The 23,843-nt window shown below is 41.7% G+C and overlaps 1 protein-coding gene across 2 annotated transcripts in view; it reads right to left on the minus strand.

The window, feature by feature from the left end:
• Positions 1 to 9,766: 9,766 nt before the first annotated feature.
• The window catches only part of LOC135711249 (ankyrin repeat domain-containing protein 13D), a 32,929-nt gene continuing 18,852 nt past the window's right edge, over positions 9,767 to 23,843 (minus strand). Inside the window, exon 5 of one of the 2 annotated variants that reach the window (XM_065234041.1) lies at positions 9,767 to 10,685. In XM_065234041.1, coding sequence (XP_065090113.1) covers positions 10,379 to 10,685 — 307 coding nt within the window. In that variant the 3' untranslated portion in view covers positions 9,767 to 10,378. Of the gene's footprint in view, positions 10,686 to 22,719; positions 23,604 to 23,843 lie in introns of those variants that run through there. The other variant, XM_065234042.1, reaches the window with a different exon arrangement.

Genomic DNA, 23,843 nt, shown 5'->3' on the forward strand with positions numbered 1-23,843 from the left:
AATTCACCGTACTATAATAAATTTAGTTGTAAATAGTTGTATAAGTTCAGCGGTATTCAATTACCTTAAACAATGTAGTTTTAAGAATATTAGTTTTAGGTTGGAAATATACAATTCATTTATCATATGCTCTCCTGTCCAAAAACATATTAGATTAAGTAAATTTCACTTGATTTTATCATTAAGCCAATTACCTGATAATTTTAGAAATAAGCACTAAGGAATTTAGATATTTAGGATAATGTTTCAGTAGTAAATTTAGTAATTACTTTCTGCAATCTGTGTTCTTTCACTTGCCTTCTAATTTTTTGTCTAGATTATTTGTTTACTCATTCTCCTATCAATCCTGTTATCAGTCCAATTCCTCTCCCACTCTCCCATGTTTGTGCTGAATCATCTCTTCTGCCAAATCATTCCTCTATTCTACTCACCAATACCTAAGTACCAAACCTGTCATCGCTGCGAATATCTGTCACGCCTATTGCGCATCGCGACGTCATGCGCAATAGTCGAAACTGAGCTGCTGTCTGATCACAGTAGCGGTGCGCTGGCGTTGACACGCCAACACAACTGATAGTCTAAGGTTTTAACGTCCCTCTGATCTCTATAATATAAAATAAGGGCGTTTTTAATCTCAGTCCAATTCGTGGTAATGTTATTAGCATTAATAATGTCGGCTGCCTCGCCTCCTACGAATTGATCTCTCTAAAATGTTAATTTGTGTTGGTGTCGCACCGTTATCTCGGTACGTGCGAAAAATTCCTTCCACGTCGGAAATCCAGTCAATAAGTTTTGTGGGATCGCCGTTGAATGGTCTTACATCCCGCACAAAATCTGGTACTTTGCCCAAATCAATAAATTGCTGCGGGGTCATATTTGGGACCGCTCGAGCATTTTCATTAGCCATTATGTCTCTGAAATATAAATCCACTCTTGCCTTTTTGAAAATTTTGGCAAAATTAATCCACACGAAATATGAGGAAAAAAATTCACTAGCGTTTCTGAAACGGTTTTACGTGTGTTTTTGCACAAGTAAAAAAAAAATATCACATAAAAACACTTAACACTTCACTTTTAAATTTTCATCGGATTTTAACTTTTTCACTTAGGTTAGCAAGAATGTTGAGGTTTACTTACATAAAGATTGTCAACATCTTCCGTTGAACTTTTGAGGATGATTTTGGGATGGTCTTCGCTGGGAACTTCTGCCTGTGGAGAGAAACCAGGCAGTCACTTCGGGGTTGTCCTGTTTGCTGCGATGCTACTGGGGGCCCTGATGACGATCGAGCCGGATGGCTACGGTGTCCTGATTCCTGCTTTGGTTGCTACGGTGGGGCTCGTGGTACCCGTTTGTGATAGGTGCTTGGCTCCTTGGACCAATCGCTGGAATCTGTGATATTCCACTTTTGAGGATGTTTCGCACTAGCACTGAGTTTACGATTTTTACCGCGGAACTTATACGATTTCCACTTCGGCAGGTCCCTATTCGGGCGCCAGTTAAAGTTTTGAACGTCGGAGGTTCTTTTTAAAAAAGATCTACTCACTACTGCTGCTACCTAAAGACTACTTTATTCAATCAATAATTCCTACAGAGAACCTAGCACTCGCGAAAAGTGTCCACTATGCAAGTCCGGAGTCCAATCGATCGCCCGATTGCGGAATGCTGATGAAGCTCGCTGCTGTTGCCGTTCTGTGCATCCGTCCTAGATGCTGACGAAAGCACCGACGATGGAATTTGCCAAGTGCGGTTGGCACCGGCGTTAACTCGCGTTCGGAACCTTGCGCGAAAAATCGTACATTCCTGTGTCAACTGCTTCCGCTGTCGTCCAAGAATCCAACAGCAAATCATGGGCGATCTTCCGGCAGAACGTGTCTCTCCAACGTTACCGTTCTTGTGTACAGGCGTTGATCTGTGTGGTCCGATCAACTTTTGCTATCCTCAACGTAAGTCGCAGCCGATCAAGGGTTACGTTGCAGTATTCGTCTGCCTCTCGATAAAGGCAGTTCATATAGAGCTCATGGGAGATCTCTCAACGGGATCGTTCCTTGCTGCCCTCAGGTGCTTTATCGCACGTCGAGGCAAACCAAAGCTCATCGAGTGCGACAACGCACAGAATTTTCGTGGTGCTTCTCGGGAAGTGGCAGAAATTGCCAAGCAGTAAAGACCAGCAGTTGCAGAACGCCAGCACTCGGTCGTGTGGCGAAGACGGCATAGAACTTAAATTTATCCCTCCTCGTTCCCCAAACTTTGGTGGTTTGTGGGAAGCAGCCATCAAATCATTCAAGACCCATCTTAAATCCACTCTTGGAAACTCGATCCTAACGGTCGAACAGCTGACGACACTTCTAGCACAAATCGAGAGTTGCATGAATTCTCGGCCTCTAACACAATTATCGACAGACCCTGAAGACCTCGATGTGCTGACCCCAGGGCACTTCCTAATCCATCACCCGCTCACAGCCATTGCGGAACCTTCGCTAGGAGACCTACCTCCCAACCGATTAGATCGTTGGCAGGAAGTTCAAGAATTCCTTCATCGCTATCGGAACTCAAGAATCGGAAAGTTCAAGAAAAGGACAACATCGCTATCGGAACTTTAGTTCTGGTGGAAGACGATGGACTACCACCTCTTAAATGGCGCTATGGCGGGAGACGACGGAAACATCCGTGTCGTCGTAGCGAAGACCAAGGACGGAGAGTACAGGCGCACGATTTCCAAAATTTGTGTGCTGCCCATCGACCAGTCATTGCCACTCGCCCCAAGCGAAGACGCTGATGACCTTTGATGTACTTCGTCTCTTCCATCGCAGTGTTAACATTGCGCACCGACCAGGGGCCCGCGGGCCTCCGGACCTTGTAAGTACGTTTGGTAAATAAATTTTCAAAAAACTTAAGGAATTTTAGTCTCCCACCATGCCCGGCTGACGGACCCGTGCTCGGACGTACGAGCACAAGCGCTACGACCCACAACCACAGCGCAGGCAATTCGAATGATGGATGACGATTTATTAAGATATTAAAGGAAGGATTAACGAACGAGGCAGAAGATCGACGGACGAGAAGATCGAAGAACAGCAGACGACCGTTGACCCGATGCAAGCAGCTTTTTTTTTTTCTTTGGTTTGTTTTTTCCGTCGATCTTGTTTTCCGTGCTGAGCACCAATGCTACCGACGTGCCAGGAAGGCAGCTCCCACACCTGGACCCTACCTATCGACCCATCAACTTATGAACCGGGGACCAACGGCTTTACTTCCCATCCGAAGGAAGGCGTGAGATGTTATGTCTCAGAACATCCCGGCGGCACCGACTGGTATTGAACCCAGGCCTGCTGGGGTGAGAGGTAATCACGCTTACCACTACACCACCGGCGCCGTTGATGCAAGCAGCTGATCGATCAGGTTCGCTAGCCGCAACCACAGCTGATCGCAAGTTCGGCATTCTTGAACGTAAACAGTAAACCGAAGAGTCACATGGTAGGAGACGAAGATACCCAAATTGATTAGTTAGCCAATTAGAATTAAATAGGGTAGATAGGTTGAAAACTAGAGTTTTTAACGGTGGCCGGCGTATGTTGAAGAATTGGGTTCTTTAATTTTGAAAAATATATCGGTTTTTATATATCATCTGAAAGAGCTTCGTTTTCTGAGCACAGCGATATTTTTTTCGAACCCACACACTTTCATCCAGGCTTCCGGAAATCTCACGCGTACACAAATGCGACAGCGAGCTGTGAGACAGAGCGTCGCATGACTCTCAAATCCATGGTGTGCTACATTAATTGTACAAAAGCGAGACCAGAACGATGCGCGCGACAAGCTACACGCTCTCAACAAATTCAAGCGTTTCAATTTTGTTTTGTCTCATCGCATTGCTCTCTCAATGCGACGCATGTATTCAATCACATGCGACTGTTTCATTGCAACATTTCTATGCGTTCTCTCAGGACGCCATCGCCGTGCGCTGTTTCGCATGCCTTGACTCATCATATGTGATGTTGTCGGGTGACAAGAGAAGGGACTGGAAGGGTTTGTTCACAGAAGACTTGTGTGCCCTTTTCAAATGGGGTGAAGTTTTTAAATGGTTCCAGAAATATCTTCTAGTATAGATTCAAGCAGACTCAACACATGGTTCCAGAGTTGTACTGGAATCACCGTAAGATCACCACTCATGATCCTAGGAAGACGCCATTGCTTGTCGAAAGGATGCTAAAGGAAGGTAAAGGAAGACTACGTGAGCGGTGGATGGCAACCTCACGGTAGTTGGGATCAGGGATGGAAAATCATTTACATTCATTTCGTGCATTCATTTACATTCATTTGTCTGTAACTTTTTCCATCAGCAGAATACCGTAAAATGATGTATGAAGCTTTTGTGGCTTTTGATATTAACTACAACTTTTGTAAATAATTAAAATCTGAATCTCTAATGCATGACGAACTAGAGCTGGCAGAACATGTTATTGTTTTTCAGTGAATGCAATTTACATTCACTGAAAAACAATGGTGGGTTCTTATCGCTCTGATTCATCATGCATAAGAGATACCGATTTGAGTCATTTACAAAAGATGTAGCTAATATCAAAACCTTCAAAAGCATCAAACACTATTTTACGGAATTCTGTTAATGAAAAAAGTTAGAGGCAAATGAATGTAAATGAATGCACGGAATGAATGAAAATGCTTTCCCATCCCTAGTTGGGATACCGTTAGCATGTTAGCACCCCAAATAATACCGGAATATCTGTGGAACTATGTGTCCTTCAACAAGTCCTTATGCGGAAATCTTCTAAAATACATTTTTTGGAAGCCTCTGAAGCTTTCAGCCCATTTGGTGGAAAAATAAACAAGTTATTGCGCATTTGCACCAAATTAGACTCAGAATCCCTCAGAATACTTTTACTCAGACCAGTAAAAATATAAATGGACGATTTTGAATGTAAAATAGTACTACATTTTACTATACAAGATCATATAGTCGGCGTTAAGTCAGAAGCGACTAAGTAGCAAAATAAAAACAAAAAATGAGTTAATGATATCATAAGATCAAGAATTCTCTCAGCTATATTTCACTTTTTCAGCCAGATTTGAAAAATTAGAGTAGCAAGAGAAAACGGTCAAATGATTTGTCCCATTACATAAGACACAATATTGAACAGCCAACTTTAAATTCGTTTTTCTCGAAATCAAAAAAAAATCACAGTTCGGTCTGACTTGATCGATCATATCAACACGCTAGTAATGATAGAACTCTGAAGATTAATATTTGTATTTTGTCTTGCTTGAGTGAACACTATTTTAAGGGATTATTTTCAACGCAGAAGTGTACTTTGCTGCATAAACGTTGGTGGTGACTTCTTATTACATACACACAAGTCTGCACTCAAAAATTAACCAAGTTTAACATGTTGTAAATTTGTTCTGTTATGATCAATTGAGTTGAAATTTTGACTCAAAACTTGCTTTTCCATTGTGCTTTGTCGGATCAGCTATGCACAAATTTTAATTTTATTGTCACCTTCCAGCAGGTGCTTCAAAAAATTGGGTATTTCTTACACGTGAAGCTCAAAATATTTGTAGTTTTGCGTCAAAATTTCAGCTCAATTGATCATAACAGAACACATTTACAACATGTTAAACTTGGCTAGTTTGTATGAAAACGACCTTTGTCCGATCAACTTAGCACCTCAGTGTACGTAGGTACGAAATGCTGGATTAAGGTTAATGTAATATATTTAGGAAAAAGTTGTGTCATATCTGTATTACGGATTGTTGCTAAGCTTCTTGCTTCAGGAATTGTACTGAATACCTGTCAATCAACAAACTTACTACGGCAGCAACTGAATTCTTCAGATGAAACAATCAATTTGCGACGACAGATTTCTAAATAGTCCTAGTGTTAGTACCCTGGACCCTCGGTGAAATTAAAAAAAGCATATGTATTAACGAGCACATAAACCACAACTTGATTGTACATTTTGTTTACCAAAGCCACATCTCTTCCTTCGTTCGTTATGAATGGGCTATTTTTCAAGTTAATCCTTTAATCAACGAAAATTGCCGCTAGGAAAACTTTGTTGGTCATAACTAATATCCATGTTCGATAAGAGTGTAGTAGCTAGGTCGCTTTCCATCGTTTTCAAAACAAAACAACACTTTTCCCACATCAAGAACACGAGTTGGTCTTCCAGTTGAGTTTGTTATTTCGATGTCGCATTGAAACGTCGCTTAGCGACGTCTCATTGCGAAAAGCTTCGGCTCACGCGACCTCGCACGATACTCGTTCTCATGAAACGCATACACATCCGGAAATGTGCTGTGCTTACAAAACAGTGCGACACACTGACTTTATGAGAATGAGAGAGAAACAGAGTGCTACAAATCTCTTGCGCATGAGACTGCTATGACTATGAGACTATTCGTATTGCGTCTCGCATACGGTAGCGCGCGCACTGGAAGCCTGCTTTCATCTCGATTTTTAAATCAAGATTTAAAGCAAAATAATAACTTCACTGTTTGACACTAAACTGACTCCCATACAAAGTGACACCGAGGGGCGCTAATAAGGTGATTTTTGCGAATGTAATCGTTCTTATTTAGAATAGTTCCAGTGTACCAAAATTGATGAAATTTATGGTTTGGGTTCCATTTTTAATGCAGATTACGAATATGCATTTACCTCAATACCCTTAAAGAACCCAATTAGTTGGATTGAAATTATACAGCTAGAATACATTTCTTTCTTTTTCTCCAATGCAACACTTTCGTTGCTTATCAACCTTATCAGAGTAGGTATCGCAGATGAGCCAAAAGGCCTATTCAAATCGTGTTCCTTCGGTTATCTACACAGCAAAAAAGTTGTTGAATATTACATCGAAACTGCTGCAGCCAGGTCAATCTATCGGTTGTGTAATATCACATTGTACGATGTACATCGATTTTGCGAACAAAATTACATTCATTGATGTAATATTGTATCTGCTTTTTGCTATTACATCATTATTTCATACATCAGCTTGAATTACGTTGATCGATATTACATTTTTTTTTTTGCTGTGTACACACTCTCTCTGATATTGATCGTATAGATGTATAAGATAGCCAGAAAACAATACAAGTCAGTCAAAAATATACCTTCAAATCGAACGCATCTACCGTGTTATTCTTTCAAGATAACAGGGTTCAAGTGACCGTTTTAAAACCCCCCAGTTTCTCCGCGTAGTGTTAGTCGCAAATACGAACAGTTTTCATAAAATAAACGTTCTTCCCAAACCCAGTCGTCATAAAGGGTGATACGGTCAAAATTTGGTCAATATCAACTTGACGTATTTCTTTCAATTTTGCATTTAAAAAACCTGAACACCCCTCATTTTGAAGGTGTGTGTGTGTAGAATGTTGCTCCTATTTTGATTTTGGAATTCACTCTTCAGTTGTCAAAATGCCGTCCAAGCAAGAAGAGCAGCGAATCAAAATTTTGCTCGCGCATCGCGAAAATCCGAGCTACTCGCACGCAAAGTTGGCAAAATCGCTAAAAGTTGCCAAATCAACCGTTACAAATGTAATTAAAGTGTTTGGGGAACGTTTGTCGACAGCCAGGAAGTCTGGATCGGGGGGAAATCGAAAACCGGAAGCCGCTGAGACGACAAAGAGAGTTGCCGGTAGTTTCAAGCGAAACCCTAACCTCTCTCTCCGAGATGCCGCAAATAAGCTGGGTGTATCGTCTACAACCGAGCATCGAGCCAAAAAACGAGCCGGACTATCGACTTACAAGAAGGTAGTGACTCCAAATCGCGATGATAAACAAAATACGACGGCCAAAGCGCGATCCCGGAGGCTGTACACGACGATGCTGACGAAGTTTGACTGCGTGGTAATGGACGACGAAACCTACGTCAAAGCCGACTACAAGCAGCTTCCGGGACAGGAGTTTTATACGGCAAAAGGAAGGGGAAAGGTAGCAGATGTTTTCAAGCACATGAAACTGTCAAAGTTCGCAAAGAAAAATCTGGTTTGGCAAGCCATCTGTACCTGTGGCTTGAAAAGCAGCATTTTCATAGCTTCCGGGACTGTCAATCAAGAAATTTACGTGAAAGAGTGTTTGAATAAACGTCTGCTGCCTTTCCTGAAGAAACACGGTTGTTCCGTACTGTTTTGGCCGGATTTGGCATCTTGCCATTACGGCAAAAAGGCCATGGAGTGGTACGCCGCCAACAACGTGCAGGTGGTTCCCAAGGACAAGAACCCTCCCAACACGCCAGAGCTCCGCCCAATTGAGAAATACTGGGCTATTGTCAAGCGGAACCTAAAGAAGACCAAAAAAACTGCTAAGGGCGAGCAGCAGTTCAAGGCAAACTGGCTTTCTGCGGCGAAGAAGGTGGACAAGGTGGCTGTACAAAATCTGATGGCAGGGGTCAAGCGTAAGGCCCGGCAATTCGGATTTGGAAAAGCGGAAGCCTAACTGAATATTTTACCTGAATTTTATACTAATTGAACTTGAAAAAGAAATTTAATTTGATTTTTTAAATAAACGATTTCACCGATTTACACGCGTTTTCCCTTGACCAAATTTTGACCGTATCACCCTTTAATCGAGTACCACTTGGTTGCACATCATTCTACTTTAACCTGAAAAGATATAAAAGAGCGCTGCTGTCTCATTTTCGCTTCACCACGCCGATAAGGCAGCAGAAGCATCAATAGCAGCAGTAGGAAGGTGGTGGCAGGTTAGGTAGCCCACTCTTCTACCCAACAAGCAACAATGGCTGGTCGTGGCAAAGGAGGAAAAAGTCTTGTTAAAGGAGGCGCCAAGCGTCATCGCAAGGTTCTTCGTGATAACCGCCATCCGTCGTCTGGTTCGCCGTGGCGGTGTCAAACGTATCTCCGGTCTGATCTACGAGAAAACACGAGGTGTGCTGAAGGTGTTCCTGGAAAATGTGATCCGTGATGCTGTCACCTACACTCAAAAAATGTTGAAATCTAAATATTATAAAAGTTACGCTAAATCGCAAGTCTCCGTTCCGACGAAAAGGTCGGTATAAAGGGAGATAATGCAAACTTAGTATGGTTTATGCTAAAGAGGCTGAATTTATAAAGAGATGACACGTCAAAATTGGAACAATCGATTATCTGTCAAAGTCATAGGAAAAGTTATTCCAATCGAGCAGAAGACCTGTCAAATATATAAGATGTCGCCTCTTTACCCAATTCAGTCTCTTTAGTTTATGCGTTCCATTGTATAAAATCGGAATATACTTACAATGCATAGATACGGTTTGTTCGAGAGAACGGTTTTTTTCGTTTCTTTATTTGATTTATGGTAAATATTATTGTTTTCAAATAAAAATATAAATTGTAATTGTATAAATTGTTTTATTTTTTATGAATATTATTTAAAAAATACTTACAATTTCGATGTTCATGAGGATGAACTCGTGCTCACGCAGCGAATCCAGATGTTCTTGTTCCTAGAATTTTAGTAAACACTGATCGAACTCCACTCCGTTATTCGGACTTAGTATAATTTTGACGAAAATTTCAATCGAATCAATGTATAAATTTTGAAAAACCATAAAATGCATACAATTTAATCTATATTCGTTTTGTAATATTTTTGAGTGTACTCTGAGCACACCAAGCGTAACGAGAAATTGGATTAGGTCAAGCTTTCGTTGGTACCCTTCGCCGGCTTAATATAGGTAGGCCTCGAATGCCAATGGATTCTTCAAACATAGCAAACTTCAATCAAAGTCAAAACCACGCCCGGAAAGATTCGGTATAGAAATACAAATGAGATATATTTTGTTAAAATTTTCCATACTTCTAATTACACAATAATAGATCAATAACTTATAAATAATATATCGAACTTGAAAGAAAGCTGCTGTCCAGTTGTCTATGGATGGTAAACGCGATTCAGCATGTCTTGTCGTCAGTGACGGAAATAGTTCCAATGATTGGTCACTACTATGCGTACAAAATAAATAAATTTGCACTGAGAGAAAATGTTAACTTACTTAATTTTTTGCTTCCTTAACATGCGCTTGTAGTATGTCGATAATTTTACTTAGCGACTAAGCCAATACATAGGTTTATAAAAAGTGTTCATTTTGTCACTATTGTATAAATACATTACTGAAAAAATGGCTAGTGATAATAAATATATATATATATATACGTTGTTTATCAGTTTAGATTTTTGTTATCGTTAGTACGCCGCACACAAATATTCCATATTCGTGTTCAGATTTGCACCTGCTCTCTCATTCGTTCTACTGTAGTTTTGGAATCGTGGAAAAAAGTCATCATAGTTTAAATTTTTTTAACAGAAAAAAAATACTCTATTATACAGGAAGCAAACACCCACTCACCCCAGTCGGAATTCTACTTATCCTCTAAACTTAACCGGAGCACCTCGGCGAGCATTTCCTCTTCCCGTAAGCGTTCCTCCTCGCGTCGCCGTTCCTCCTCCTGGCTGAGTTTGATCGCCAGCTCCAGGTTCGGGTCCAGATAGTCCGGTATGCTGTCGAGTTCGTCCGTTCCGGCGTTCGTGGGGTTGTCTCTGGGATGGGCCCGAGGCTCCATCGAGGAAGGCTCAGCTTCGGCTTCGGCTCCGACTCCGGCTGCCGTTGCCCCTTCGGCAGGTACGCTACCGCTTTGAAACCCAGTGATCAGTGATTCTTGCAAAGCTCTGTGGATTACAACACATAAAAGCGATTTGTTTCTCTCTAGCGATAGTGTGTGTGTGTGTGTGTGTGTGTGTGTGTGTGTGTGTGGGTGGATGGGTGAGTAGGTAGGGTGGATACCAGTGCCCTTTCTCTCTCTTTGTACAAAATGGCTTGGGTGAGTAGTGTGGTGCCTCGTGGACTGTTAGTTGTAAGCGAAAAATCTCAATATTCTGCATTTGTAACCTTAATGTCTCTGTAGTCATCGAAATAATAGAAACGTAACGGATCGAGCAGCTAAGCTCAAAGATACTCAAAAGAGGCATGCATTTGGAAACTACCTAGAGCGATAGTAGCTCGGATAGCAGCGTGGATACTTTTCAGTGGGTCAATCAAGTACATTACATGCAAGCGTTTAGTGTGCAAGCTATCAAATCCAAAAATAGAGTTAACCACAGCTAAAGCCAAAGATGAGGAAGTGGTGTCCTTGAAACAAGACATCGAAAAATGTGTTTAATGCACACCAATTTCTCATGTAATATTTGCTCACAGAATCCCATGCACTCGATGCGATCACAAACATATGCCATTCTGATGAGCGTTGAAGTCAATGCTGGATATGCCCTAACGATTTCGAACCGGTCGGTATGCCCTTACAGCGTCTAAATGATGCTCTTCTTCGACCACTTCACGAATCACAATAAAATCAGCCTCGTAACGGCAAAAGAACACATGATTGGATTACCATAGAACGTGAGCCTTAGCCGAAAATAACATCGGGCCATAAATTCACGGTAAATAAAACAACGATTCTATCTACCATGCAGGAAATATTGTGTTTTGCTGTGGCTAGCTGCGCTCACGCTGAGTAGATAGAATGAAGATTGAGGACGATTCTGAAGATTTCCTGCAAAAATATGAGGCACGATGCAAGTAGATGCGAGAAATGAAAGAAGATTTTTCCGAGGAAGGCCCCTTAACGCAAATCATTCAAAACGATGATGTAAATAATGCTATCGAACGTCGTTTGCTTCTCTGAGCAGACAAACGAGGTCGAAGCATAGCCATCGCTATCAGAGGTGGTACGAACATTGGTGAAGCGTGAAAACGTAAATTCAGTGCCAACATTTCAAAGGGGCGTAATTGCATTTGTAAACAATGGCTTTAGTCGTCGATTTTTCCCGATTGAAAGCTCACTCATGAAAATGAATGACACCAGCACGCAGAGGAATGTTTCCTATATCAGCTAGCATTTGTAATTTGGAGGGGTGAAAACCCACATTCCTTGGGTTTGCGAGAAATCGACGTCTAAAGCCATTGTTTACAAAAGCAATTACGCCCCTTGAAATGTTGGCACTGAATTGTCTATTGCGTGGTGGAGGTAGTTTCCTCTAAAGAGACTGAATTGGTAAAGAGGCGACATCTTATATATTTGACAGGTCTTCTGCTCGATTGGAATAACTTTTCCTATGACTTTGACAGATAATCGATTGTTCCAATTTTGAAGTGTCGTCTCTTTATAAATTGACCACTTTGTCAAGCAGTTTTGGCGAGACTTTCTACCAGCTATTTCACAAAACTGGACCAATTAATTTCTATTTTTTTATGAAACGGACAAATGTAGGCTACTACTTCTCTCGAGGTTCTAGAAGAAAAAATCTCAAAATTATGTTTTATTTCAAAGTTCGAGTAGTAAACGTCATTTTAAGTGCTCGAATAAAGTGGTTAATTCAGCCTCTTTAGTTTCCTTTACCAACACTACATTTTTGTATCCATGATGAATGGCTGTTCATGGCTACTCAATATGGAAATGTAAACAATCGAACAAACAATCTAATCTAAAGCATTTGCAAGTCATCCTAACTAGAAACACTGGAATAAGAGACCAGCGGAGACACTGTTATGATTCCAATCGAACTGTCAAAAGCGGTTCCAATCTGCAATGTTTACAAATGGTTTGCTTCAATTAGGGAGGAGTATTAAAATCGTTTAACAATCACTCATGAACTCGCTCGTCGGTGCATTGGCGAAGTCACTCGCAAGCAGTTACAAATGCAAGTGATGCCAGGATTGCTTTGATGTTTATCTTGTTGCCAAATTCATGTTTTTTTCTCCGCTGGTCTCTTATTCCAGTGTTTCTTATCCTATCCTAAAATTGTTGTGCTCTGAGCCTGTATGTTTTACAGCCAATTTTGAAATAAAAATCACCCTTTATTTGGACGACAGTCATATGGATGCTCATCAGTTGATGACGAATTCGACCATAAGGAAATCATCCGAAATTCAACAGCATATTGTTAAAGGGCTCGAGCAATACAAAAATCAGTCGAAGTATTGCGGATGTTTTCGTTCTAGCACCTGCACATTAAATAGGAAAGGTGATAATATGTTCCCTTTCTATGCTTCACGGCGACAACTTCAGGCCTCGTCATTCTTTTTAGGGTTCCAAGATTCACCACAAGAGGCTGAAACGATAGCTTAGCTTCTATTGAAATCGCCTATACCAAATGCATTTCAATTTAGGATAACTATCATTCTGCAGAGAGCTGCCATAGACCTTTTTGACGTTTAATCATCTTTCTCTATCTAGCACAAATGGATGAATGGACAGTTTGTTTTCCCACTAATCTGTTTCCCTCTTGCTCGCACTCGTTCGCTTTAAATGGTACAGTAGTGTGCGTCGATTAAACGTCAACAAGCTCTATGTAATATTCAACAATTTTTTTTTTCTGTGTATCATTCCCAAAGGCGATTCCGATGTTTCGATTTGAATGGTCTGAGGTTTCATTCGAACAGAAGACGGTGGTTTGGTACAGTGTAGGTCCTAAGTAACATTGACAGATTCTCTACGTCGACATTCTCTTTGCATCCTCACGGCCATGTTACGACATTCCCAGCTATTTTTAGCACACAGATCGATGAAAGAAATAATAGGTTCTAATACGACAAACACGATCAGAAACAATTCTGTACCCAAGTTATTAACGAAAGAGAAAGTCGATGAATAGAATCGTTCAATGCAGGGAAAACATGTCAAAAGGGTCTTTTGCTTTTGGTTGACAGTTGGAAGTTTTTTTTTTTTTGTTCAGTTAGCGTTCTAGTTCTGTAGTAAAAGACGCAAATAAAATAGTAGCTTTTTTTCTTTTCCCGTAGTTTACGTGTGTTTAATCGTTTTTCCGAAATTCGTTCCTTTTCCGAGGTTTCCGGTAGTGCTCTGCTCCTTCAGGTTATGGGCCCAGTAGTGAAAAGTGGACAGTTTCATTTTTTTTCGTGGAAAACGGGTGTGCCGGAAGAATCGCGTTTTTTTCTTTCGAGAACCTTTTGTGTAACACGTGCAGTGGGAAAAGATGGCCGAAAGTATGAAGGTCATGTTCGCCAAGTTGAATGGCAACAACTACGTTTCCTGGAAGTACAGGATGATGACGATGCTTGAGCGCGAGGAAGTTTGGGACGTGATTGAGAAACCCAAGCCAGAGGAGGTTGATGCCGAGCTCCAGCAGTGGATCAAGGATGATCGGAAGGCTCGTACGACAATTGCGCTCTTCGTGGAGGATAGTCAGTTGCGTTTCATCAAAAAGGCGGCGACTGCTCGCGAGATGTGGTTTAACCTCAAATCGTACCACGAAAAAGCGACTATTGGAAACCAGGCCCTGTTGTTGCAGCAGCTTTGCTCGTTAAATCTGAGTGAAGGTGGAAACGTCGAGAAACACATCGAGGAGATGGAGAATCTTTACGAACGTCTGGAAAATGCTGGTGTGGAGCTTAGTGAGCTGCTGAGAATCATTATGATGCTTCGGAGCTTGCCATCGTCGTATCACAGCTTTGTTACTTCATTGGAGAACCGGCCTCAGGAAGATTTGACGATCGATTTAGTGCTGGCGAGACTTCGGGATGAGTGCCAAAAGCGAGAATGTCAGCAGGGAAACGGTGTCAAGATGGAGAAGGCCATGAAGATGGTAGCGAAGCCAAAAAGTGAAACTCGGAAGTGTTTTTTCTGCAATATGCCGGGTCATCTGAAGAAGAATTGCAGGAAGTTTCTAGCAGCGAAAAAGGAACAAGGCCTAAGCCATTCAAGTCAGAAGGATAGTCCAGACCAGCAAGCGAAGCAGGTGCAAACACAACCGGCGCCGGAGCAGCGGGATGCTGAGAAACCTAGTGAGAAACCCAGCGCTGTTTTTGGAGCTGTGTGCTTCGTCGCAGGAGGAGTTATTCCCGGAGCATGGACTGTGGATAGCGGTTGTACGTGTCATATGACCAACGACCGTACTTTCTTCAACGAAATGAAAAGAGGTGTCGTTGTCGATGTGACCCTGGCGGATGGAACCAAAACGATGTCTGCTGGATGCGGTAGTGGAGTGTTGTTCGGTGTAAACGGAGATGGAAACCGAATTGCCATCACGTTGGAGAACGTTCTGTACGTCCCTTCTCTAGAAGGTGGACTGATCTCGGTCCGGAAGCTGGCACTCAAAGGATTTTCAGTGGTGTTCGGCGTAGATCGTTGCGAAGTAAAATCTGCGGATGGCGTTGTAGTGGCAGTTGGTGAAACCGTCGGCAACCAGTACAAATTGAAAACGGCCGAGCAGGGTATGCGTGCGGTGTGTGGAAACCATACCTTGTTGTGCCAACACACCTGGCATAGAAGGTTTGGTCATCGAGATGCGGATGTCATAGAGTCGATTAAGGCTAAAGATCTGGCAAGTGGACTGGAGGTCAAGAGTTGCGGTGAGCAGATAGTTTGTGAATGTTGTCTGAAGGGGAAGTTGACTCGTTTCCCTTTCCCAGCGGTAACTGAACGCAAGTCTAAGCAGCCTTTGGATCTGATCCACACGGACCTTTGTGGCCCCATGGATAATCAAACGCCTAGTGGTAACAAGTACCTGATGACCATGATCGATGATTTCAGTCGATTCTGTGTGGTCTTTCTCCTGAAGTCCAAGGACGAGGCAGCAGGGAAGATAAAGGAGTACGTGCGCTGGACGGAGAATGGATTCGGACGGAAGCCCCGCATCATTAGATCCGATGGCGGAGGTGAGTATACTAGTAACAATTTGCAGGAGTTTTATAAGGCTGAAGGTATCGACGCGCAGTTCACGGTTCCCTACTCCCCACAACAAAATGGGGTAGCGGAACGCAAGAACCGAGCGCTTCAAGAAATGGCTAACTGCATGTTGCTCGATGCAGGCCTGCCAAAATGTTACTGGGGAGAGGCAGTATTAACAGCAGCTTATATTCAGAACCGGCTGCCTACTCGTGCTGTAGATCGTACTCCGTACGAGATGTGGACTGGGACGAAGCCGGACCTGACCCGTCTTCGTGTTTTCGGGTGCTCCGCTTATGTCCATGTCCCGGAATGCAAGCGTAAGAAATTTGATCCCAAAGCAAAGAAGCTATTGTTCGTCGGCTACTCGGATCAGCACAAGGGTTGGAGATTCCTGGATCGTGAGAGTGATCGGATCGTCATCAGCCGCGACGCGCGGTTCCTCGAGCTTGATAACGGCTCGGAGCGGGAAGATGCAGTTCAGGAGGACCAACAAGTTCCAGCGGAAATGCGTGAAGAAGATGAAAGTGAAGTGATCCTGGTTTGGAACCAGAGTGATGAGGCAGTTGAAGAGCCTGAAGAGCAAGAAGAAGATGAATCAGTTTACGAGGACGCTGATGATACAAACGAGAGTGATTTCTTCGGTTACGGTGATGAAAGTATTCACGAATCCGGACAAGTGCAGAGAAGGGCACCGCGCTCTACGCGAGGTGTTCTTCCAAGAAGATATGACGATTTTGTCGTTGCGTTGGCATCTCACGACGAAGAACCCGAAGACTACCGGGAGGCGATGGCCTTGCCAGAGTGGCGAAGTGCGATGAAGGATGAACTTAAGGCTCACGAACAAAACCAAACGTGGGAACTTGTGAGATTGCCACCCGGAAAGAAAGTGATTAGTGCGAAGTGGGTGTTTAAACTCAAGCGCGATGAAAATGGAAGAGTAGTCAAACATAAAGCGAGAATTGTTGCGCGGGGCTACTCGCAAAAGTTTGGTATTGACTATACGGATATTTTTGCCCCAGTAACGCGTATAACTACGTTGCGTGCGTTGCTGGCTGTTGCGGGCAAGAAGGGACTAGTACTGAAACAATACGACGTTAAAACGGCGTACTTAAATGGAACAGTTGAGGAAGAATTGTTTATGCGTCAACCCCCCGGTTTCACCGTAACTGGACAGGAGGAGATGGTGTGCAAATTGGTAAAAAGCATTTACGGTTTGCGTCAATCGGCACGTTGTTGGAATAAAGCGCTCCACGCTGTGTTGACGAAGAAGCTGAAATTTCAGCAATGTAAATCAGATTCGTGTCTCTACGTACGGCACGTTCAAGGCGTTACGGTATACTTGCTAGTATACGTAGACGACCTCCTACTCGGAAGTGTGAATGAAGCAGAGATCAATAAAGTGGCTGAAGATTTGAAGGAAGAGTTCGAGCTTACCTGTCTCGGCCCTGTTCGACATTTTTTGGGACTGGATATTCAGAAAGAGGACAGAATCTACTCTTTGCGGCTTACGGCGTATATTGACAAGTTGGTGAGCCAGCTGGGTATGGATAAGGCACCACCAGTAAAAACACCTATGGATCCAGGGTATTTGTCTGCGAACCATGATAGCAAGCCATTTTCGGATCAGACCTCGTATCGAAGTGTTGTTGGAGCTCTTTTATACTTGGCTGTCAATGCGAGGCCGGATATATCTGTTAGCGTGGGATTGCTTGGACGAAAGGTAGCTGAGCCAAATCAAAGCGACTGGTCTGCAGCAAGCGGATCGTGCAATATTTGAATGCAACGAAGGATCGGAAGCTGACATACGGACCTGGACAGGAATGGAAGTTGATCGGATTTTCGGACTCCGATTGGGCCGGAGATCAGCGAACAAGGCGGTCTACTACTGGTGTGATATTTTTCTACGGTGGTGGACCGATATGCTGGGTGAGCAAAGGACAGGATGCGGTCGCACTCTCGTCGTTGGAAGCAGAGTATTACGCACTCACCGTGGCGTGTCAAGAAGCAATCTGGATCAAGCGATTGATGAATGACCTCGACGAACCTCAGGCCGATGCGATTACCATCTTCGAGGACAACCAGGGGTGCATATGCTTTGCGAAGGCCGAACGATCGAGCGGAAGGGTAAAGCACATAGACACGAAGAAGCATTTCATTCGTGACTTATGCGAACGGAAGATTATAGTTTTGGAGTATTGTCCTTCAAGTGAGATGATTGCTGATGCTTTAACAAAGCCGTTGGGACGACTGATGTTCAACAAATTCATTGAACGGATCGGACTATCGACTTAGGAGAAGTCGGTGGTCATTCAGGAGGAGTGTGGGAGTAGAATGACCACTAGCGTCCTACCCCTACATGCAGACAACAGAGACAACCTATATTGGTACACCTTGAAATTTGCTTTTGGTTGACAGTTGGAAGTTTTTTTTTTGTTCAGTTGGCGTTCTAGTTCTGTAGTAAAAGACGCAAATAAAATAGTAGCTTTTTTCTTTTCCCGTAGTTTACGTGTGTTTAATCGTTTTTTTCCGAAATTCGTTCCTTTTCCGAGGTTTCCGGTAGTGCTCTGCTCCTTCATACACACCCACTCAAACTAACTAAATCATCTGACAGAGAAATGTTTGTTCTATGAGCTAGTGTAGTCAGATTCCGTGGGTGTGTGGTCATTCAAGAGAAATCGACGTTCAAAGTCATTGTTTACGTTTCGAGTTATACCTTTCTGACATGTTTCCCCTGAATGTTACTTACAACCAAATCGACAGTGAGCATGCATAAGGGCGCGATGATCGATTCTCTTTATCGATTTTCTCTTTGCATTGCTACAGCTAAGCGAAACAGCTTTCTAGAATTTGTTCAATGCAGAGTTGTAACAAGTTGTATTGGCTATCAAACGCAACAGCAAACGCACCGAGAAACGTTAAATCTTGCAAGTTAAGGCTCAAACGCAATGTGGGTGGAAGCGGAACGGAAACGGAAAGTTTGACAATTGTCACAAATGACATCAAGATGAATAACCGAAGTCGATTTGGTTGTAACTAGTTTTCAATCCGACAAGTAGGCTTACTCAGATCGGGTTTTTCCGCTGCCGCTGCCGTTCCGCTTCCGCTGTCATTGCGCTTGGGCCTTATTAACAAAAGAGAAAATCGACGAAGAGAATCGATCATCTCGTTTACACCCTTATGCATGCTCACTGTCGAAATTCATTGTTCAACTTGAATCAAGGGGGACGACGGCTGCTTTAATGCGAGTGTCTCTTTAGCTGAGGGTTACTCAAAGTAACTTTGATTTACTCTGATCTGCATCGGAAAAAAATAAAGAACAAGGCATATCTCGCGTATTATTTGAAGAGGGCCTATAATCAAAACGTAAACAAAACGGTTTTTGATCCAAGTCTACACTCAAAAATATTACTAAACAAAGATAGATTAAAATTTAATCCAGTTTCGGCTATTTTGGAACAAATCTTTGATGCACGGGGAGATGGCAACCAAAACCTTCTAAAAGGATTTAATTAGGTGCTCTAGTTTTCATCAAGTGCTTCATTTTCTTGCCTTTTTAACTAACGGAACGAATCCTAACCTTCAGCCACTTGATCCATCCCTTTCTCCTAAATTTTCAAACATGAATGGGAAATCGGAAGTTCCATCACCGACCAGATTTTTCACTTTTGTCCAAGCTTTTGTCACGAGTATGGGAAACGCTCCTAATAATTGCGGTACGTTAGAAGCGTTAGGTTCCTATAGTTGTGCATGGAGACTCAATACACAACTATATGAACCTAACGCTTCAAAAGTACCGCAACTACAGGAGCGTTTACCCTATTTGACATAAGCACAGTGCAGTGAGTAAAATTTGTGCAGGATTACTCAAATGTGAATAAACAATGTTTTTAAACAAACAGAGTAGTAGTTAATCACTTTACTACTTTGTACAAAAATACCAAACTGAGTAGAAGCTACTCGCTTTTGAGTAGCATTGAGCGAGCGTGCAGAGATTATTTACAATCCATTTTCTGGTTTGTTTATACATTTTAGTTGTAGGCCCTTGTCAAATCTAGATAAACATTTCAAAAGGTCCTATCTGCATTGATCGATTCTCTTCATCAGCTTTCTCTCACGTTAATAATTCAGCTGCAAAACCTTTCCCTTTTGTATTTGACGTTTTGAATGCTAGATAAGAACCTCCTTCGTGAAAATATCAGGCATAACATTTGATAACGGCACAAAAGCATTTGTAAACAAACTTTCTAAGGCCCTTTACACGTGAACCAAAGTACGCCCACGCAAACCAATACCACTTTCGGAAAGGTGATAGTTGCCCCTATCCGATGATGTTGTTGGTTTGCGTGAGCGTGCTTTGGTTCGCGTGTAAAGGGCCTTAGAAAGTTTGTTTACAAATGCTTTTGTGCCGTTATCAAATGTTATGCCTGATATGTGGTTAAATAAGCGCGAAATCTGTTTGCTTAGCAGTGGTTATCAAAAGAGAAAATCGATGAAGAGAATCACTCAAAGCAGATTAGAGATGAACTAGCCTAAGGCTAAAAATCTCTTTAATAAAGAATTGAAAAAAAAAAAAAACTCAAAGCAGATAGGATCATTTTAATTATTGTTCGTCGAGAAATGTGAACTGCTAGGGGTCTTCATCGAAGCTGCCGTAAAAATCTGACATTTTTAGGGATCCATCTGAGTTTCGGTCCAGCCTAGATTTTTTTTTTGTGGAAGCACATCACATCTGACGATCTATGCTTTTGCATTGATTTGCAGTCAGCTCTTGGAAATTAATGATTTTTTGAAAATGCAGAGCTACACCTCCAAACTTCTTGCTGCATTAGATACCAAAATATATTCTTGATAGAAATGTTTATAAGTATCAATAACTTTTCAAAAGACCTACATAGATTATAATGAAAACTTACTGTCCGTTTTGCGGATTACTTGGAGCTGCAACCTGGATGTGACTCCGTTGATAAGGAAACATTATTCAGCATCTCGATGTTTCATTCGGATTTTAGTATTCAAGACAGTTAAAATGAACAACAGTGAAATAGGGGAAATGGAAATGTCGGCCTAAATGCCCCTAATTTGGGCCCATATATAAATTCATCAATCGACTAAATTTTCAATAGCGAACAAAAATATCCATTAGAACCGTCCCAATGACGCGATCATCTAGATAAAATTGATAATTAGCAGATTTTTAGCGATGGTCCCAATCTTAGATCCATGGGCCAACGTTAGAGCCATTTCCCCTATAAGACTTCTGCTGGTGTTCATCACTTTTCACAGAAGCGGATTCAAAACAATCTGCTTTGGCAACCTTTGCCTAGGCGATTTCTAGTAACAATACCAATGCAATCAAGATAGGCGCTGCTCGATTAGCTCAGCCTTTGACAATTCGTTTGGCTCAAAACCAGCCAGTTGCTCCGCTCTTATCGTAATACTAAGTCGTTTTCGTTTTTGATACACTACACCGGTGTGTTGTAAGCAGCAATAAGCGCGAGTCATTGACAGCTCATCATCATTTGTTTGTAAACAAAGGTGCAACCGATAGCCACACCCTGATTTTTTTCAGTGTTCGGCGGTGTTGCAGTCAACGTGAACAGTAAGGTAAATATAACGTGATTTCCACTTAAGTTGGAAGCGGTTATCACGTAATGTTTACGTGATTTTGAAATGATATTTACTGGAAAATACTGTTCATCCGTGTCCGTGTCCGTGGTTTCCACTATAATTGGAATGGATTTGCACGTAATGTTGAAGCGATCTTTACCGGATATAACGAATACTGTTTTCCATTTTGTCCAAGAACAGAATTTTTAAACATTGTTAGCCTTTTTTTTTATTAATACTTCAAGTGTGTCATTGAAACGTTAATACTAACTATTTCGCTTTTCCAACACTTAATTGATCATGACCATTCAGATCTCGATTCAGATGCAATATCCGTTTGCACTGTTAACTGTCGAGTTAGGCTAAATTGAAATTTAGAAATGCCCGTAAATTGTATCTTGTAATCCAGCCTTTGAAATCGAAATAAATGTAATTAACAGTGTATGATGGATTTCAAATAAAGCGAAAATAATATAAACATCCCTTCAAACAGTTGCAGTATGCTGTTAAGGAATCACTTCTCCCACTAATAAAATAGAGGCCGCCATATTGAATCACTTTTTCATACATGTAAATCACTTAAGGTGTTTCTTCGTAGAGTCCGTTTCCCATCACACCTCACAATTTCAAGAGCACATATCTCAAGATCTACGAGGTGTATACATCTGAAAATTTCAGACATTCCTTGCTTCTCCGCAGCAAACAATAAGTAGTAGTTTCAGCTTTGTACATTCACAGAAACCTTATTATTTTTAGATGTAAAAGAGGACGCTACAGGGAATCACCTTAAACTCATTTTACGTAAGCACACCACAATCACACAACCACACATAGAAGTTTGATGTGAAAATGTTTTCATATTCATCATCAGCTCCAGTGAACATGACAAGATATATTTATCAATTTTACTACCATCATGTAAACATGAAAGTTGAAGCATTCGAATGAGCTACTTGATTTTTCACGTATATTGGACGTGTATATGTTGTAGAGTGTACATGATTATCACTTACTATTTACGTGATATTCCCTTAGCATCAACGAACATGAAAATCACGTAAATTTTATCAAAATTTAATTTGACATTGACATGAGCCACGTGGAAATGATCGAAGTGAGGTGTTAAGGAGGTTGCGTGATTTTTCACGTAGCATTAACGTCAAGATTTTTTAGAGTGCACCGCAAAAACGAAAACGACAGTAGACCCTCTCTAGTCCTTACTATTTGATGCATTCTAAGAACATTCAAAACAAAAATTCACGTCAGAGTTACGTGGAAATATATGTAACTTTCGTCGATCCAAGAGATGAACTAGCCTCAGGCTAAAAATCTCTAAAATAAAGACAAAAAAAAAAAAAAAAAAAATTTCGTCGATCCATTTCTTCACGTAAGAACTACGTTTATTTGTAAAATATGTTCAATAATTTGAATTTTAAGCGAGTGACTCAACTTTTCACATTTTTTAGAAAAATCAAAACGTAATTATGATTTCGGGGCAGTAAGCTTCGCCTTTAAGCCCGGTTTGGATGATTCAATTCAGCGGTCAACTCACTTGAACTGCTAAATAAACGCTCAGTATGTAGATTGATGTCGGACTTACTGCTCTATTCGAAGTCCAGTCAATTGACCGCTGACTATACCAGATCGGGATTGGGTTGAATCAACTCACTTGAACCGTATATTTGTGCCTTAAAAACTAATATCTAAGTAAGGCAGTAACAACACAGAAAATTAAAAAAAAAAACTGTAGTTGAAACGCCGCGGGGGAGAAACGGATGGAATAGGGTGATTGAGAAACCATCAAAATCAGCTAAGAAATTGCAATGCAACAAAGATAGACTCGCAGTTGTCAATGAGAGCAACAAAACGCCTTAGGAGATTTTGTTTTGAATGCCCCTAGAGGCAAACTGCGTCTTCATCAGACTGTGTTTAAGACACCGAACTAAATCGAAGGCTTCAGGCGCGAAAGATACTGGCATTTGAAGGCATTCAAGCCTACCTACATTACAAGCGAACGAGCACTAGAAGTTTATCAAAGACCAATTCGGGAAGAATACAAAACTTATGAACTGAAAAAAAAAAATTCTACATAGGACTGTATTTCGAAAAGCAAGTAAAATCTACACTTTGCAGCACTAAGCCGAGCGATTAGCGAAAACATACAGATCATCGTCTAAATTAGCTTTTGCTGAAAAGCTTCTTTAGCGGACTCTTCGCAAGCGAGTTCGGAAGCACACTGCTCATCAGCGACGGTGCCGACGTGCGAGCTTTTCTCTCATCCGCCTTTTTAGCAGGACTGCTCACAGAAGTCAAGCATTAAGCGCAATCAAATTCAAACCAATAAATAATATAGCATTCGAGTTAGGATGTCGGAAAGAGCAAGCGTTAGTGCGCCACAAAACGCAATTGGCAAGAGAATCGTAGAGAACATGCAAGAGAAAATACAAAACATAACCAGTTCAGTAGTCGGTCAAAATCAAGAAACCAATAGTAAAGTAGAGACTAGAGAAGAAAACATAACAACAGCGTCACAATT

The sequence above is a fragment of the Ochlerotatus camptorhynchus genome, unplaced genomic scaffold (assembly GCF_037179485.1).
Source record: "Ochlerotatus camptorhynchus isolate MF236.1 unplaced genomic scaffold, CSIRO-AGI_Acam_v1.1 ptg000428l, whole genome shotgun sequence".
Taxonomy (NCBI): Eukaryota; Metazoa; Arthropoda; class Insecta; order Diptera; family Culicidae; genus Ochlerotatus; species Ochlerotatus camptorhynchus.